The following is a 19,972-nucleotide window of genomic DNA, read 5'->3' as shown; positions in this document are numbered from 1 at the left end:
TGTTGAACTTGTAAACTTTGTTGAACAAGATGGATTTTATAAACTTTGTTGAACAAGATGGATTTTATAAACTTTGTTGAAATCTTTATATTTTTTGAATTATGAGTTGATGTGTTGAATGTTAAATTAGGATGTGTTGAATGCATATTATTTGTTATTTGAATTTGGTTTTTATGTATTTGGATTGTATTGCAGAAATAAATTGAAGCTGGAAAAAATATTTGATATAGGGACGAATTTGGCAACGAAAATGATTTGTCCCAATTCTATCGTAATTTGGGATAAAATTATTTTCGTCCCAGAATTCGTCCCAGATTCTGGGACGAATTCTGGGACGAATCCACAAAATTCGTCCCAAAATTTGTCCCAGAATCTGGGACGAATCTACAAAATTCGTCCCAAAATTTGTCCCAGAATCTGGGACGAATTCTGGGACGAAAATTGATCTTATGATTATCAAAGAATTTGGCAAGTTTTTGTTGCCAAATTCGTTGCCAGTTTTGCAACAAATTTATTATTCGTTGCAAACTTAGGAACAAAAATGGCAACAAAAAAAATTTTGTCACCGAATTTGTCCCCAAATTCGTTGCAATATTAGGGACAAATTTGGCAACAAAATATAATTTGTCACCGAATTCGTCCCCAAATTTGTTGCAAAAATAGAGACAAATTTGGCAGAAAATTTATGTGAATTCGTCCCCAAATTTGTTCCTAAGTTTGCAACAAAAATAATTTTCGTTGCAAATTTGTATATTTTTTTGCAACAAATTTGGGGACGAAAATTTTATTCGTCCCCAAATTCGTTCCCAAATTTGCAACAATCCCTAATTCGTTCCAAAAGTTGGCATCAACCATTTTGGGACGAAAAAATTTTCGTCCCAAATTTTGTCCCTAAAATTTTTGCAACGAATTTTTTTTTAAAATTCGTCCCTAATTTTGTCCCAAAATGCCTTATTTTTTGTAGTGTATGTATGTACATATATATAATTAATATATACATATGATATTACTAAAATGTTCTTGTACATGTATGCATACATGAATTCTAGCTGATCATATTTTGGCCATTTAACATTACCCTTTGATTAAATGATGGAAATGACTATGAGTATGTGTTTGATAGTAGGATGGAATGAGAATAGAAATGGAAATTAAACCATCAAATTATATGGGTTTGGTTGATTCCCATAAATCTAGTAAGTATTCTCAAAATATTATTCTCAAACCCACAATTCAAATACTATTTTTTACTATCATTCTATTCTCTCATTCCTAAATCCATCAACTAAACACCCCTTAGTCATAATACTTGAAAGCAGTGGACAAAACCTGTCTCTTCTAGCCAACTAAATTCACTCAAAACAGTAAGATTAATCAATCGAGAGATAAGTACATAAGCAAAAACAATCATCATGAACTGAATAATAAATAATATATCTAGAGAAGAAATAAAATAGAGTTATATTATTACTGGTATATATCGATCTCATTAAAGTCAGTAAACTTTTTAAACCATTGCAATTTGAACCTAAGAAACCATTGACAAATCACTCATGATCAACAACAAGACAAAACAAGTGTTGCAAATATTGGCTCCTCTTGTCCATTCATCCTGCCCGTTCCTTAGCAAATTTTGTATATATCAAAAATAAATTATACCATAAGAATATTATATATATATATATAGAGCATTCATATATGTTTTATACGCAGCTTATTATTAAGTCGTTTTTTTTAAAAATAATTTTATTGATTTTTTTTCCTTATATTAACAGAATGGTAAAAGCTAATAAAAATTGATACGAAATTAAGAGGGAAAAAAAATAACGGAATACTATACCCTAATAAAAACCATCCATCGACCCCAACAATTCCCCAGACCTCCTCCGCCGACAGCCTCCTGCGTCTTCTCCTTCTCGATCTCGTGCCTTGTCTTTTTCGATCCGCGTCTCGAAGCTGCTTCGCCATTTCCGTTCTTCCCTTCCGTTTTTCGAAAATATTTGATTTGGGGGCTAAGTCTGCCACGCCGGTGTTGATAATGGGATCAAAGTCGAAGCCCGACTACGAGGCGCTGCGAGACCTCTTCCGCCCTCACGTTGAGTCCTTTGATTACTTTCTCGATGAGGGTCTTCAAAAAATATTTTTTGCAATACGGCCCGTAGAAATCGTCGACCGCGTAACTGGAGTCAAGCTCAGAAATATCCTTTATACAGTTGTTCACTTTGTTTGTTCCTATTGTTTCATTACAGTCGTTCCCTACCTTCCTCGTTCGTTTTGATAATCTATTTTTTCTTAACCGACTTGAATACTTTCCTTAGAGGGTCCGCAGGTACTTCCTCCAACGAAAGACGGGCGTCTAAACGAACCTTTGTATCCTCATGAGGTTGGTGTTCCTGTTTTAAAAAGTAAATCTATAGTATATTGATTTATTTTTCTACTGATTCTGACCTATCTTACAAAAAAAAAACAGTGTAGACAAGCCAGAACAACTTATAAAGGGGATTTCAAGGCGTTATTGTGTTTTCAGTATGATGATGGAGTCATTGTTAGAGAATCTATCAACTTGGGCCATCTGCCAATAATGCTGAAGGTCGATGATTCACTGTTCTGTGTTTTCTGTTTTATATTTCCTTTTTAATTTTATATGTTACTATATATAATATTATAACACGTCCCCTCTGAGAAAGTAAGTCTTTGAGGTTTTTAACTGTCGATAGAAGAAGGTTGACACAATTTCTCGTATATCAGGTAACATAACACAAACTAGATCTTGCTAATGGTTATTTCTGGATCATATTTGTATTTTCTGCTTGTGCAATAAAAGTCTTATTTGTTAGTTTAGTTTGAGAAGTATGCGAGGAAATTCAAGTACTGCATTGATGAGACATGGGTTTGAGACCTTAGAATCATGCAGACTGAAAAAATCCCATGTGAGTTAAATTATTAAGAGGTGGATATTTAGGTGCATTCTCCAAGTACAGGAAAAATGCAAGTATGTTGTTGTAGTGGGTTGTCATGGCCAGTTATTCAGTGGAAACACAGGTTCCATGTTTTGAGTTATTGCAAGCAACTGTTGTGTTCTGCTTTCTGATGTTTATAGGCTGCATTGTTCATGAAATAATAATCTTGGTTGTAAAATATCATTGTTGTAATGTGCTATTAATGGATTATACCATAAGACCATTTGATACCTTGGGTAGACAGGAGTTTCCTTAATAAACTTTAAGAGATTGATATTTTTTAATTTTTGGCATTATAAAAATCAGGCAGAGGCAGCTGTGCATAACTTATGAAATATTGCTGTTAGAAGGTAAGTTGCTTCATGAATTTTTTTGACATATCTCCATAACTATATATATATATATTCAAGATAATACCATGACTATTGGGTATATATGTTTCTGGCTATGGTTATAATGAATAAATTGACTACTACATTAAGGAAGATCTTAGCTAATTGCATTTTTGTCCTTTCAGTCTATTAAGTGCTTGTTTTGTTCTATATAATGATTGTTTAGTTTTTTTCTTCGTGTCATTCAACAATGTTTTAAATGGTTTCAGTCAAAACTCTGCCACTTGAGAGGTGCTGACCCTCAAAAGCTTGTTTTCCACAAAGAGGAGGCAACAGAAATGGGTGGGTACGTGATCATTTCAATCACTAGCTACATTCTCTTTTTGTATTTCATTAAACTTATTTGATGTCTATATAATAACATTTTTTTGGTTGAGAAATTAATCTTTTAGCTTCCTGGAAACGTTGAACATTATATTGCTCACATACCATGACACAATTATATTATATGCAATAGATACTTCGATCTAACACTCAATTTGATGAATGAAGCTAGAAAGTTTTATGTAATTTAATCATATACAACGAGTGACTGTCTATTAGACTACATTTCATGTTAGTTTGTAGAAGGGAGAATGCAAAATCTGTAATAGTTAGTGCATCTTTGGAAGATGAAATATACACAACTTTAATAAGCACAGAGATAAAGGAGCTAGACTCTTTAATTTCTCCTATACTGACTGCCTGTGTATAAATGAACATTACAACTCAAAAGTCTCTCTTTCCCTTTTTTTTTTCCCTTGGGTTTTTTGCATTCATCTCCCAATGGAAAGCTAATTATCAGAGACCTTGTGGTCTCTCTTCTACAAACAAACAATAACTATCATCACCAATGGGATTCATAGAATCATATTTTGTTAGTGATTGAATTAAATATATATTGAATCTACCTCTGAAATCAATCTAATTTAAACATGATTAAATTTTTTCTTATAAAACAAAGTACCCATCAAATTCATAGAACCTTGTTTCTGTATCAATTGAATTCAATATGAATCCAATCTGGAGTTGAGATGAATCAAATTTGAACATGATTGAATTTCTTCTGTTAAAACAAAATAAAGATTTGACATTTGTTTATACCTTCTTAGGTACTTCATTTGCGATGGAATGGAGCGACTTGCACGACTTTTAATTATTCAAAAGCGTAACTATGTGAGATGCTTGTTGTAACTCCTATCTTACTCATTTCTTTGCTTTTGACGGTTTTCCCTAGCTTGCTGATGTAAATGTACCTTGTGTGATTTAGCCAATAAGCATGGTGCGCAAATCATTTAAAAACCGTGGACCTGGCTACAGTGACAAAGCAGTGGTTATAAGGTGTTTTCATTTGTTCTTCTCTTTTGTGGATACATGTCAAAAGTTTTTTCTTTCTTGTGGCGCTATGATGTATCATCGATTTACTTTCAGTTAGGACCTTTATGTTTCACTTTTCTTGCATTTAGGTTATTACAACTACAATACATAGTTCTGCATCACTATGGCTTTCATGAAAACTTCAGAAATGTTATTATAAGCTATCTTACCAAGCAACTCAAGGGTTGGAATATCCAAAATTGAAATAATATTTTGTGAGGCTTGTGATCTTCTGTTGACACTCATGGGAGGAAATATAAGAGATTAGAGGGGCATAATTGGATTCCTTGGGTTTGGAGAACTTTCATACAAAATACAAATGAAGGCAAATGGAGACTAAAATTGTCTCTCTTAAATTGATCTTGTAAAACTAAGGAGCCCTAATTAACAATCAGAACGCTACCTAGCATAAAGATATTAAATGTGTTACCTAAATATGTTGACCAAAGTTATCTTTGGAAGTACTATGAAATATTTGGTGCATTTACTTTTAAAATTATAAAATTTCACACACTATCCTCTGTTAATGTACTAAAGAACTGGTGTAATACTGTATTTTACCAAACTCTTATTTCCTATAGATGTGCTCGAGACGACCAAACTTCTGTCACTCTCAAGTTATACTACCTTGAAAATGGAAGTGCAAGGCTTGGATTCTGGTAGTATTACATATTTAATTTGCTCCATAACTCATTCAGCTTCTGGATTTTCAAAATGTAATGTATTATACAACCTTCTAGGATAAGAGGAAGAGAGTTTCTGCTTCCAGTTGGTATTATTTTGAAGGTGTGTTATCCTAAACTTGAAATACTTAATAAGCTTTTTTTATGCTTTAAGTTGCTAAGTTTTGGTATAGAATGAAGACTGCTTGTCGATTCACTGCAAATCATTTAAGAGATATTGTTGTTTTTAGGAGTTTTTTTATTCTGTGTCTTGAGAAACCTTGAGTGTTGTTGTGCTTCCGTTTGATATACCTTGCTGATAGTCTTGTTATTTAACATACAATTGTAGTAGTAAATATGTGTATTCTCAAGTTTAGTGTTCTCATCATAGGGAAGAACATGCAATGTATCATTTGGGTGGGGTAGTTCAACAATGGTTTGCCACTGTTTCTAGTCTGGATTTGCTTAGATCCTATATCTGTGTAGAGTATGTCCGTTGAGTTTGTGATCTGTACCAAGAGTAGTGTGATGCTAAATTGCAAATCCAGCAGAGATATGTAGATTGACCGACGATGTGGATCCTTAGTCAACAATCTGGAATTGATTAAAAGCTACTCATATTCATTTAGAAATATCATCTTAAAATTTTCAGTTGCTGTATAACCTAATGTGTTCATCAGCAGTTTTAGTCATCAAGTGAAGCCTAAGGTAAATTTTAATTCTTTTGATCGTTGAACATAGACCAAAGTATCTATGTGATTCTCACGGACATGATTAAAATATTGGCAACATCTTCTGCAATCAAAAGAGTTAAAAGGAATATCTCAAGAAAGAAAAAATAATCTTTTTTCTAATCCAACTCCATACCATTTGACAATTTGATTATAAGTTTTGTACTTGTTTGTAAATGAAAATAATGTTAATGCTTATCGTAGTTGGAAGAGCAACACCTTCTCTGATAATGTCATTACCAACATGCATTTAAAAAATCCACCAAAAACCACAAGGATCCTCTAGAACTGTGCATGTCCTTGTACTCTTTTTTCCTCCTTGTTTCTTTTAGAATCTTCTTCCTACCCAACGGAAAAATTTGTTTGACTGTTAGTTAGCAGTTCAATGAGCAAATCATGAAGTGATTTGATGTGAACTCACCCTGTTTGTGGGTCACATAAAAAGTATTATTTATATGCTTAGATATGCAGTATAAGTTTGTAGGATATCTCCTGGTTTAGTCAATAACTTTTTAATGCATGCCTTACTATGTGAACCCTCCCTGTTTCTCTTTCTTTCTTGCTTTTTAATTTGGATAGTTAACAGTAAGATAGTCTTTACAGGCTCTTATTGACACAAGTGATCACGAAATCTTTGTGAGCTTGGCATGTTATTATAATGAGAGATACCAAAGAGAAAAAGGTGCTGTTGGTACTCAACTTATTGGTGAAAGGGCTCAAATTCTTCTTGATGAAGTCAGAGATTTGTCGCTTTTTACTCGCCATCAATGCTTGAAGCATATTGGTATTCCTTGATATTTGGTGCTTTTGTTGATGTTGATCGTGCATTGCAGTAATCTGTGTCTTTAATCTGTAGGAGAGTACTTCAGACCTGTCATGGATGGATTTGAAACTGAGAGTTATACAAATGTAAGTTATACTCCATAGACATGATTCATGAATATGTATGCTTCTTTCCTTTTGAAAAATGAATTCTTCTTACCAACACCGTGTATTTGATCGGCACCTATAATATTATGTCTTGTAGGTTGCAGAAGCTGTTCTTGAAGACTATATCTTTATTCATCTTGGGAGCAATCATGACAAGTTCAATTTGCTAATGTCAGTTTTTTTATCGCATATAATCATATTAGTTTCTCTCACCCTCTCTCTCTCTCTCTCATATATATATATATATATGTATATATGTATATTCTGTCTTACTGATCTATGTCATTTTTGTACATGAGATTGTCTTGAATATCCTGCTTAATCCTCTGCTCTTTCAGTTTTATGCTGCAGAAACTTTATGCACTTGTAGATCAAACTGCTGCCCCTGATAATCCTGATACACTTCAAAATCAGGAAGTTCTGTTGCCTGGACACTTGATAGCCATTTATCTTAAGGTATTATGTTTATGCATTCATGATTTATACCTGATTAACGAGTATTTAGACATTTAACAAAGTAACTCTTGTTTTATTATTTCATGTTTTTGTTGCTGTGTAATATTCTCTTTTGGTCACCAAACATGATTTGGTTTGCTTCTGTCATGATTTTTGCCTTGTGTGCATGAGCTATCCAATCCATGACTCTTTATCTGTCACAAAATGATACCGGCCTTCTTAAGCAGCCTTCTTAATGTGTATATATTTTACCCTGATATAAAACTTTTAAAATGAGAAAGAACCCAAGTTGAGCTTGCTTTCTTCATAAGCCATAGGGGATATTTCAGCTGCGTATTATACGAGGGGTTTGAAATTTATAGTTTCTTAGGGTCCCATCTTAGTGTTTTGGCAAGTTAGAATTGCAAATATTTTCCTTTTGTTGAGCAGATAAATCACTGATTAAATCACAAGATTTTTATGCAATGATGACTGAAATGGCGAAAACCTACATCTGATAGATGCTACAATGATACAAGGATTTTATCCCTCCATTGAGCCATATGTAAAATTATATTATTAGTTATAGTTAAATCAATTTAATCATAGTTGATTTATATTAACTAAATTTTTCTTTGGTCTTCCTCTATCCCTTTCACTTATGATTCTGATTGAAAAAAATAAGGTAATTGGAACATGATCATGTTTTATGATTCTTGTGGGATAAATTTAGTTGGATCTTGTTTGAGGCCAACCATAGGATCTTAAATATTACATTGGTCGAGATTTTTTTTGCCCCAACTAAGTATTTGTTGGAAACTAATCTCTTAACCGTTAATATGTGACACTTGAAGTAGGCTATATGTCCAAGGAATGGAAATCGAGATGATGAACAATGTTAAAAGAGCAACACTAAATTGGATCCAACCATGGGGTGGGATTTTGATTGAGTTAACTGTGATGACATTGACAAAACCCAAGGTGGATGTGAAGTCCTTTGCAGGTGGGAAGATCAAGCAAGAATGATCTTTGTTCCACCTCAATGCCTTGAGTCTAATGGACACTGTGCATGAACAATGCATTTTCCTGATTTCTAGTGTTAGACCTCAAAGCTTGGCGGACCTCAAAGCTTGGTGGAAATAATTTTGACATCTAACTCTTCTGTTGCCACTTGGATCAACATTTCCTTTACTCATGCGATGTATCTTTGAATGTTTTGATGAATTCATTTGACTGATGAATGTGGGGTTCTCTTTTTTCTTAGGACATTTATCATGCGTATGCTGTCGGTGAACTTATTGTCCTTCATATTCATTATTTTAGGAAAAACTTCAAGTGTGGCTGACGAAGGCAAGACAACAGCTTTTTGATGAGCTAGCAAAGCAGGAAAGGACCTTTGACATAAAAAGTGGTATAAATATCTTTCAATTTCTTAGACCATAATATATTGTTGTAGATTCAAACTATTGAAACAGTTTATTATTTAAAAGGTAAGTTATCTCACCCAAATTTTTTCACTGTTAATGGAGCCAGTCTAAACACTTGAAAATCATGAACCTGGTCTAATTTTGATAACTAATTAATGAATGCAGTTTGTTGTCTAGATCATATTTAGTTCTCTCTTGTTTGTGTGGCTATCAGCCATTAACATTGCTATAGTAGTTGGAATCTATCCCAAATGGATCAACAAACTTAACTAAGAATAAGAATAAATCAAACTACCTAAATCAAGATGCCAGTTTTTGTTTTTATTTTAGTAAGAAAAATCGAACTACCTAAATCAAGTTCGGAAAGTGTCATGTCTTGGCTAGGTTGAGCAATTTATCTTTCAAAGATCCTTTCCTTTTGCTCCATGATATATCATAATAAAAGTGAACTCTATTTCGACATAGAAGTTGTCACTGTTGACAGATATTCTCGCCCATAAGGTTTTAAAGCTAGATTCATTTAGTAGATACTTCCCATTTTCATTTATCTATTCATTTCACCATCCTTTCATACTTTGTTATCACTTATCAACACATCAACTCTCAACATTTTGTCATGATGTTTTGTAATTCTATGAACAGTAACACAGGTGAAGAAGATTGTAGGCAAGAATTCTACAAATTTTGGGAGAGTCATTGAGAGCATGATAAAAGTTGGAAGATTGAACACACAATCAGGTCTAGACTTGCCTCAGGTGATTACCTTTTTACTCCCCTAATGCAACTTATTTTGTTAATATCAATCTTTTACACTAAGATTGTCACTTAAGCTATTCCTAATATAACTTTATTAAGTTTATTTTGCATGTGTTTTTGTGATTCTTTGAACTCTAACCCATTAAATGCATTTGTTTCTACAATTCAACACTGAGGGTGTATTTCTTATGGAGAAAATTAACTGAGGAGAGAAACCTTTCCTTAGACGGAAAGGAGAGGGAAGAAGTTTAACTTGTTTAAAATTGATTTGCTATAGATCTTTTACTTGTTTGGGTTATGTAGAGAGATGGGATGACCATTCAAGCAGAGAGGCTCAATTTCTTACGTTATCTATCGCATTTTCGTTCTGTACATAGAGGTGCTGCTTTTGCAAAGATGCGGACGACAAGTGTACGAAAATTGCTGCCAGAGTATGTCATCTCACTTTATCTTTTTTGAATGGCTTACAAGTTTGCTAGATGTTCATATGTTCATTAATTTCTCACTGTCGTTACAGATCTTGGGGCTTCCTTTGCCCTGTCAATACGCCTGATGGGGAGCCTTGTGGCTTGCTGAACCATATGACTTGTTCCTGCCGTAAGTTCAGAATCTATAACTAAAATTGTTAATCAGGGTTTGTACATTTCAAGGTTTTGCAAACTCCTATCGCTTCCTGAGTACCTTTGTTTCCCTGTAGAATAGATTTTATTAAAATAGTAGCAGTCAAATGCTGTGGTTACTTTTGTTTTATGTTTGTTCAAGTATCTGTTTCCATATCATTGCATGTTAAACATAATCAGTTATTGGAAAACCAAGATTAATATATCCTTTGTATCGCATGGTTAAAATATCCACCAAATGTTTCTGCTGATTATTAGGTTACTTTAAAATTTTATATAATCTAGCATGTTTGCTCTCCTACTTCAGGTATTTCATCTTCCTATGATTCGGAAGGAAAAACTAAAGACACTCTCAAGATAAGAATGTCAATACTCTCTGTCTTAGTTGCGATTGGAATGACCCCATTGCTTCCGAAGCTTGAGAGTGCTGGCCCTCCTGAAATTCTTCATGTTCTCTTGGATGGATGTGTTGTAGGCTCTATAGCTTCTCTTCAAATAGAGGAAGCAGTTGCACATATCCGGAGCCTGAAGCTTTCTTCCTTATCAGGGGTATTTCTTCTTGGATTTCGTTCTTTTATCTCCATTCAATTTCTAACAATTGTACCTGGGTCATGATCACTGCAGGTTCCTGAAGATTTAGAGGTCGGATATATACCTTTAAGTTTTGGTGGGGCATATCCTGGATTGTACCTATTTACTAATCCTTCCAGATTTATTCGACCTGTCAGAAATCTTGCCCATGTCAATGATGGAGGCAATGATATCGAACTTATTGGGCCGTTTGAGCAGGTAAGGATATGATCTATGATTTACTTATGCAAATTCTTGAGAATGACCTTTGGTGTTAGATGTCTGCCTTCTGAACAAAATTCTTTTGTTGTCTATAGGTATTTATGGAAATAAGATGCCCTGATGGTGGAGATGGTGGAAGAAGAGATTTCTTTCCTGCGACACATGAAGAAATACACCCAACTGGAATACTTAGTGTAGTTGCCAATCTCACTCCCTGGTCTGATCACAATCAGAGCCCACGAAACATGTATCAGTGCCAGGTTGGCTTTGTTTTATGTCATGTTAAATTTTTGTTTGTTGATAAATATGCTACTAAGACCATCCCTTCATTTTGTGTTTTTTGCATGTTAGATGGCCAAACAAACAATGGGGTTTTCTGGCCAAGCCTTGCAACATCGTGCAGATTTGAAGACATATCATCTCCAGGTTTGTCCATATAACATTTCCTAACTAATGTGTATTGCTAATATTTTAGTTCTACTTGTTAGATTCTTCTTCTGTAGTTATTCTCATTGAAGCTTCCATTTTATGGTATGTTGTGGTTGGATTTGGTTCACAAGACACCTTTGACAGCAAAATAGTCAAGAATATCCGAAGGAAAAAACTATCTATTAGTGTCTGTCTTCTGGTGCATAGACTATAGAAGGCGACAACCCTTTCTTATGAACTAACTTTCTTGACATGTCTACGGTTTCAAATTTCTAATATATATGAAGAGGTATTTTGCAGTATGACATCAAGACAATGTTTTTATCCTGAACTGTTAGCCATTAGATTATATATTCATTGATCTGTGCATGAACATATTTCAAATTTGTCTTTAATATTTACACACCCAAAATATCCTTTGCAGACTCCTCAATCTCCAATCGTCCGGACTGCTTCATATACTAAATACTGCATGGATGAGTTCCCAACAGGCACAAATGCAATTGTCGCAGTTTTATCTTACACAGGGTACATTAAAACTAATTATGACGTGTTGGTATTTTGCTACTGGTATGCTAATGTTCAAGCTATTCCTTCCCCCCTTTTTGCAGTTATGACATGGAAGATGCCATGATTTTGAACAAGATGTCTGTGGAGCGTGGGTTTGGTCGTGGGCATATTTACCAGGTGTCTTATTATATGCATGTATTTTCATGGTTCATATATAACTATGTTATGGTGCTTTACTAATGTCATTGTCGTCTCTATGTTCATTCTAACTATTTGGGGTTAGCAACCTTAATCTTACCTATTGAGCTTTATACAAACAACATTACTAGTAATATTTGAATAATTAAATTATTTTTCAATACATTGGACAATGCTTTCTGTAGTCATGCTTTTGTAATAATATTTATGTTCGCATAATTCTTTCTAGTTTTGGTGAATATAGATGAAGCTAATGTTATTTGTGTTGCCGTTTATATTTTCAATAAGCTAATTACTATTATTCTTTCTGGCAATGATTGTACATTTGCTGAAGTTCATATCACTATGATCTGTTTTTTTAAAATGTGTTTTGATGTCCTTGGACCATCGAGAAGTAGTGATAGGAAAAAATAGAAATAATTAGCCTGAACTAGGAAAGTGAAGTAACATGACCTGAAAATTCAGTTTTTTTTCAGGTTTAGGATGGAGCTTCACAAATGAGAGATGGAATGTTTTAGGGTTGGGTCGTTTTCTTATATAAAACTCGTTTGAACAGATTGGATATTTATTATTTCATAATACATGCAAATATATTATTATATACTACATTTGTTACTTATAAAGTGGTAAAGAAGCTCAAAACATATTGTATTTACCCACATTATTTTGCAAGCATAAAATTAAAAAAAAATAACTGAATAAATCCACAAAATCCCCAAGAAATCAGAACCCTGCAAAACTGAGCCAAAACGGGACCTGAACTGTCCCAAAAGTTTCAGGTTCCAATTTTTTTTTAAAAATAAAAAAACTGAGCTGTGTTTGGTTTCTGGGATTTTTTGATACCTAGTCTGAACCATGCTCGCCCCTACCAAGAAGAATGGATAGGAAGGAAATAAATCATGGTTTTGTTGGAAAAAATGTAGGGAAAGAAAAGTGGGAGGGAGAAAACAGCAACGAATAGTCGGGGGGAGAAAAGAAGAATAGATTTTTTATCCTTTTGTGGTTTCCACCATATTTAAAGCAAGTAGAGGAAAACATCACATATGGTTCTTCCCTTTCCTTTCTCACTGTTGATCAGTATCAGTCAATCCTATTATGCCTCTGTGTCATTTGGGCCTTAATCTTACATTTGGTGAAGGAAGAAAAAACTTTGTGACTTGTAATACTGAAATGGACTTAATAAAACTAGGGATATGGTGGACCCAACAACACAGCCTTTTAAGAATCCTCCAGGACAGCCACCTAATAAGTCGGAGCAACTTCCCTTGTTGGTTTTTATTTCCTCTCTTTATTTTCCCTTTCTCCACTCCATCTCCACATCTTTATCTTTTTTATTATCATCAGCGATCATTGTGCAAACATTCATATACCTTGTCTACAGATTGTCTTGACTTCAATGACAATTCATGACAGGGAGAGCTGTTATGATCATTCTAATAGGAAAAGAAAGTTCTTCATTATTGTTTATGGAATCAGTGTAGCGTGATGCTGGAATAGAAGCAAAGAACTGAAAGGAAAAATTCTCTGTTGAAACCATTGTCTAGGATGAAACACACAAAAATAGTTAGCCTTCTTTATCTTTATTAGTATAATAATAGCTAGATGCTTTGGCTCCCTGCAACTGCTATTGTGGAAATGTTGAGGCCCCTATAGAAGATTCATAGTGCAATGAAAATAGTTTGCTTCCAAAGTTTCTCCCCTTGTGCATGTGTTAGAGAGAGCAGACTTGCATATGCACAGTAAGATCATTGGCTTTTGCTTTATTAATCACATTGTGCTCGACCTTGAATGTTTACTTTTCTTTCTGCATGTTTTTCATTTACAATTCACCACCATTTTTTATGCAGACAGAGTCAATTGACTTAAAAAAGAAGCATGAGTCTGACCGGGTCCAAGAAATATTTGCTAGGAGCAACACTGATAGAAACATGATGTCTTCAATTGACTCAGATGGTCTACCTTATGTTGGACAGGTTATTTTACTTAAGTAATACATCTATGATTCTTGGCTATAATAGTAAAACAGCAAACATATTTTTGCAGATAGTGCATCCACATGAGCCAATATATAGCACATACAATACCTTAACAAGCACAACGAAACCAACTTATTCAAAAGGTTCAGAAGATGCCATCATTGACTATGTCTCTGTTGATGGTACTGGCTCAAAGAACTACCTGCAAAAGGTTTGATTCATCTTGTTATTTCACTATTTCTAATATAATATGCATCTTCAGATTTGCTTTGTTGAATTGAAATTTTTTGATGTATCAGAATCACAGATTTAGGTTTTTATAATTTTCCTCTGTGCCTTTGATATTGATAAATGATAATAATATGTGCAGTGGTGATCAATAAGATTTTGAATGGTTTATAAGGATAATTAGGCATCTAAATTTCAACCAATCCCATCTAAATTTCATTCTTGATGTTTATGAGAAAACATAATCCAAGTTGTGAAATCAATTTCTTCCACATTTCTTGGATGAATATGCAAGTGAACATGGAAAACCTATAATAAACAAACTAACTTTCTTTTGGAACAAACCGTTTCCATTATTCATTAGGCTTCAAATGGTGAGTAAAGATGCTTAATGCAATAATTAACCTTTTCAGGTTAATATTCGCACTCGACGCACCAGAGATCCTATTATTGGTGATAAGTTTAGCAGCCGGCATGGGCAGAAGGGTGTTTGCTCTCAGCTATGGCCTTCTGAAGACATGCCATTTTCTGAAGTTACTGGGATGCAACCAGATTTAATAATTAATTCTCATGCGTTTCCTTCGAGAATGACTATTGCAATGCTTTTGGAGTCGATTGCAGCTAAGGTCACTCTTTAGTTCTTTGTTCTTTACTTTTTTGCTTATTACAGTAGAATTTTGCTTTGTCTAAGTAAACCTGGTTTTGATTAGAAAACTGGTCATCAATGCACCTAGGCATTTCAGTTTCCTAACTCTCTTTTGGACTCTTTTTATCCTATGGCACGTCTTAGTGGTAGCAAATTCTACATTTCTTTGCTAACCTTTTCAGGGAGGAAGCCTGCATGGAAAATTTGTTGATGCAACTCCTTTCACCAGGTCAAATTGCAGCAAAGAAGATGAAGAAGAGGTCCCAGTGGTTGATGAACTAGGTCAAATGCTGATTGCTTATGGTTTCAACTATTATGGAGAAGAGGCACTGTACAGTGGAGTTTATGGAACAAGGTTGCCTTTTAAGATTTTTATTGGACCTGTTTATTACCAGCGGCTCCGCCACATGGTTTCTGACAAATTTCAGGTGATCTTTCTCCATTTCCTGTTTATTTGTTAAATTCTGGTTTGAAAATAATACTACGTGGCTCTTATTTAAGTAATAATAATGTTATAAGAAAGTTTTATTTCTTTTCTAAATTATCCCTGTATGTAAACCATTAAGTGGAACACTGCAGATAATAAAAAATACTAATATTTGAGTGAAGCAGGTACGTGGATGAAATCCTGTTTTTTCATCCTCGAAATGGTAGATTTCTGACATGCTTCTGGGGTAATTTCACCATGCTCTAGTGTTAATCATCATCTTCCTCTTTAAAATGACCCTGTGAACACCTGCTATAAGGCCCCTTACAATGAAAAATCCCCATTTCCAGCCTAACCTATACGAAAATGCCCAAATCATGCCCACTCAGCTCATTGCACCAAAAAACCTTCACATTAGATCAAGATGCCTTACCAAACAATCTGACAAGCTGTTTGGTGAAATAGCATGATAGACTATAATTGGCAAAATTAATGTTTGCTAATTTTTGTTTAAAGACAAAGATCACATTCAGTGGGAATTCCCTTTGTTTTTTTTAAAAAAACATTAGATTGATATATTGAAATTCAAGCTAATTAGGGTATCTTCAAACAAGAGCACTTGTTCTCGGAATTCTTTGTTATCAAGGGTGGATTATAGTTCTTTTCCTTTTGCTTAATCTGTTTTGTTGAACTTTAGTTGTAGTATATTCTGTAACTGCATTTGCTTCTCCTTTCAGTGTCTTATTGACTGTTCTGGGTTATAACATGTTTACAACATAAATATGTAATTTTTATAAAAAAAACTTAATCTGCACCTATAAAGATATTTTATTATATATTTTGATTCCCATGTCCTTGTGCCATTTCGTAATGGTTTGTGCCTTTAGCTTCTGCTCCTTAGGAATTGTGATGGCTTGTGATCTTTCTGTTGAGCTCGATTAACACTTAATGATTCAGGTGCGCTCTACGGGAACTGTTGATCAGATCACCAGGCAACCCATTGGAGGAAGGAAACGAGGTGGTGGTATTAGGTTTGGAGAAATGGAACGTGATGCAGTTCTTGCCCATGGAGCTGCCTACCTTTTACATGACAGACTCCACACCAGCTCTGACTACCACATAGCTCATGTATGCTCCGACTGTGGCAGTCTTCTCGCGGCCACTACTAAACAACCCCAGAAGAAAAGTCTCCCACCTGCCGGAACTCCCAAGAGCTATATATGCCAAGCTTGCAAAACAGGCAAAGAAATGGAAACTGTGGCGATGCCTTACGTGTCCATATATTTGGGTTCGGTATGTGGAGCAGTGAACGTAAAAATGACGGTTCAGTTAAGAAGCCAAGCAAGCTAATGCCACATTCTCAAACTCTAGGCAAAGTGCTCGTTCGACTTTCCAGCATGCAACCCAAGCATCGAAGCACAAGAGGCAAAGATTTGGGGTTTGGTGCACTCTGTAGAGATCCAATCTGTGAATCACATGGATGAGAGTTTTGTTGTTTCTCCAGGTTTAGATGTTCTTGTGGTAGTTTATAGTTGAGAATTTTTGTTTTCCTATGTAATGGTAAAAACAAATTTTTCTCTGATAAATTAGGAAATTTATAACATTACTTGAAGTTTATGGTTGTTCTATGTATTAATGTTGTCATTGTAATAAAAATGCCATTTTACTCCATCAGATGACTTGCATAGCTCTACTGTTCCCTCACGTCGATGTAATGATTATGACATGAGGTGTTATCATAGGAAATCTTAGAATAGAAACTTGGGGCGTCCGAGCAAGCCTTCCCTTATGTCTTGATTACTTGTACTAATGACTAGTAGTCATTTGTGATTTACCTCCTCTGTATTAATCTAAGGGTAGGTTGATGGAGGTGTTGAAGGTAAGCGAATTACCTTTTGTTACGTGTCTTATAGTTCTACTCTTTCATTATATTTATCTCTGGAAGAAAACGTGAGTTTTAGACGGGATCCTCTGATCTCGCCTGTCTTGGTCCGCTCGTGGACTGGGACAATGATTGGAGGGACTTAATGGTCCCCATCTGTTTGGTCCCACCTGTCCTGATCCACCCCTGGTCCAATAGTAGACTAGGACAAGCGGGACAAGAGGATCCGTGCTCTGCGAATTTGATCTATTTTATCAAACAAACAATCGAGAAAATGGATATATGAGTTCATCCATCTTATCTTTCTGGTTGAAAATTAAATATGTGACTTTATCTATCCTTATCCGCTTGTTATTCCAATTAAACTGGCTCTACATTAGTCAATGATGAATTATGTAAATAATATAGCATCGAAAAAAAGGAATGGGATATAACTTTTGTTGGAATTTAAAATTCCATTTTTGATAATTAGAATACAATCTCTTATTCCCCTTTTATCAAAAATAAAGAAATTCACTAGAATTATAAAATTGGGATTCCAATTTCATAGGTTTAAAAAGTCCGATACAAGGACTTATTTAAACAAAGACGAATGTGGAGAAAAAACATATGATTCATTTTTCTAAATTTTCATTTCCTTATAATTCTTTTTGATATATAGAGAATGTAAAAGATAACTTTGTTATATATTAGTATTTTAAAAAGTTGATGATTTTAAAAAGAGAAAAACTATTTTCTTATATTCAGCCTCAATTGTCTAATTCTATTCACACAAGCCTTAGAGTTATTCCCTAGTCAACAAGTTAGCCTCTAGTTCTCGCCGGAGTACCTTCTGGACCCGTGTCACCACGAAGCTAATTGATCATATCCGAAAATCGAAGAAATGAAAAATCAGGAATATGACACTCCCGCTAATTATCTATAGACTCTACTTGAACCTGTAATATAAATTACGTCAGTACTGAGCTGAGAAAGGGATCCGCGACGTTGACCCTCCGAAAAGGATATTACTTGATATTAGAAGGAGTGTACTACTAGACCAAGCAAGCGAGTTGGCCGCTCGATCGGAATTTAGCCGCTCTGGTGGATTGTCCGGTCGGCCCGAACCTCGCTACTCCTGCATGTGTGTCCGCTCGACCGAAAATCTACTTTACCACTGTCGAGACCTACTGTCAAGCCGAACGAGATAGCCGCTCGACCAAAGTTAAACTCTACCCATATGAAGCTCTGTTGTCTGGCCGAGCGAGATAGCCACTCGGTTCAACTTCTACACGTCGTCTCCTCCTCCGTTCGGCGTCTAATAATCATTTGAGCGTCGGTCTTTTGACTCCTCCTCGTGTCGAAGGCGGCGACGGATCGGAGCCTTCTCCTCGATCGCGGCATGCTTCGCCCAACCAGACCGTCTTAATTTTGATCTCCTTTGATTCTCCACCATAGCAGCGGGATGAGACCTTTCATTATCACCGCATCATTAATCACCTTAGATTTAGATTTATAAGTTCAGTTTGATTAATGTAGAGATTTATTTTTTTAAAAAAAATATAAATTAATTCGGATAATTCAATTTAGTCTCAATTTTAAAAGTCTAAATTTGATTAGACTGATTAATAGAAAATATAGCAGTCGAATTGATATAACCGACTACCAATAAATAGAATTAAATATTACTAGTGATAAGCTTTGGATTATATACCTATGTAGTCATTCAGTAGATATGGAGTTTGTTATTCACTTTAGAGCTTAAATAACTTTACAAAGCCTGATTTGAATTAAAGTAAATATTGTCAATTACCTAAAATCTCGATTAGATTACTAGTTAATGTTGGCATTTCTTCTTACTAATTAGTTTGCCTCAGTCGTAACTTTACAATAGAATTCTAATCTCATCCCCATGATAATAAGTTTTTGCTTCCTCGTCACTGTCCTTTAGTTACTACAAATTGTGTCTTTGGACTATAATATTACGATAGAATATTCAGATTGTCATCTATGTATCCGTCATTCGATCTCCAACTATGATATATTAATAGAAGTTTTTCTTCAAATAGGGATCACAATAAAAAGATGTTGGGTTCTTGGGCTATCCACTGAGCGCGCTTCCTGATTTACCCTAGTGACTGATGAAAATTTTGTATGGGACCAAACCAATCACCCAGAATAATTAATAAAACTAATTAAGATTATCTTTTTACAACTTGCAATCAGATCCATCTGGTTGTTGTTAAGCATGGAGATCCACATTAATTCTTTTTTAGCTATTAATCTTTTTTCCTCTATATTTTTTGTATTTCTTTTCATTCTTGGATCCCATTATCTTTTCATTCTTGGATTCCATTTAGTGAGCTTGCTCTACTATTGTTTATTTATTTATTTTTTAAAATAAAGTTATTATATAAGTGGATATAAATGTCAATGTCATAAGGTCTTTAAGCCTGATTTAATGTACGTGGACCCAGTACAATTACATTGGACTGGGCCCACTTCTGAAACAATTATTAACAACGAAGTTTATATATATAATGATTTTTTTTCTATACATAATTTCAGCATGAAAATCATTATTAAAATCCAAAGCCAAAAGGACCTTATTCGACAAAGGTAGCGATTGTATAAAA

The 19,972-nt window shown here is 34.5% G+C and overlaps 1 protein-coding gene across 3 annotated transcripts; it reads left to right on the top strand.

The window, feature by feature from the left end:
* Positions 1–1,858: 1,858 nt before the first annotated feature.
* LOC122036256 (DNA-directed RNA polymerase I subunit 2-like) lies at positions 1,859–17,146 on the top strand. Of its 3 annotated transcripts, XM_042595525.1 has the most exons (27): positions 1,859–2,198; positions 2,310–2,383; positions 2,471–2,590; positions 3,562–3,638; positions 4,444–4,507; positions 4,602–4,672; positions 5,290–5,367; positions 5,449–5,494; positions 6,705–6,885; positions 6,958–7,010; positions 7,129–7,202; positions 7,370–7,487; positions 8,790–8,877; positions 9,536–9,648; positions 9,953–10,080; positions 10,167–10,246; positions 10,577–10,818; positions 10,894–11,058; positions 11,157–11,321; positions 11,413–11,487; positions 11,915–12,018; positions 12,102–12,177; positions 14,046–14,171; positions 14,242–14,385; positions 14,816–15,028; positions 15,231–15,476; positions 16,433–17,146. In XM_042595525.1, exons 1-27 carry the CDS (start codon positions 2,039–2,041, stop codon positions 16,823–16,825), a joined length of 3,474 nt encoding a protein of 1,157 aa, XP_042451459.1. In that variant the 5' UTR covers positions 1,859–2,038; the 3' UTR covers positions 16,826–17,146. The 3 variants fall into 3 exon arrangements, with proteins under 3 accessions (XP_042451459.1, XP_042451461.1, XP_042451460.1); XM_042595527.1 differs by lacking the exons at positions 1,859–2,198; positions 2,310–2,383 and having other exon boundaries at positions 2,543–2,590; positions 3,562–3,634; XM_042595526.1 differs by lacking the exons at positions 1,859–2,198; positions 2,310–2,383; positions 2,471–2,590 and adding an exon at positions 2,643–3,310.
* The last annotated feature ends 2,826 nt before the right edge of the window (positions 17,147–19,972 follow it).

This window comes from Zingiber officinale, unplaced genomic scaffold, assembly GCF_018446385.1.
Source record: "Zingiber officinale cultivar Zhangliang unplaced genomic scaffold, Zo_v1.1 ctg135, whole genome shotgun sequence".
NCBI classification, from domain to species: Eukaryota; Viridiplantae; Streptophyta; class Magnoliopsida; order Zingiberales; family Zingiberaceae; genus Zingiber; species Zingiber officinale.
This window is presented reverse-complemented; position numbering and strand designations above follow the sequence as displayed.

Bases quoted from the DNA above. Each gene is read 5' to 3' on its own strand.
- LOC122036256 (XM_042595525.1), top strand. From the start codon at position 2,039: ATGGGATCAAAGTCGAAGCCCGACTACGAGGCGCTGCGAGACCTCTTC. The intron at 4,508-4,601 runs GTGAGATGCTTG...TGTGTGATTTAG, and splicing joins TTATTCAAAAGCGTAACTAT to CCAATAAGCATGGTGCGCAA. The intron at 9,649-9,952 runs GTGATTACCTTT...TGGGTTATGTAG, and splicing joins CAGGTCTAGACTTGCCTCAG to AGAGATGGGATGACCATTCA.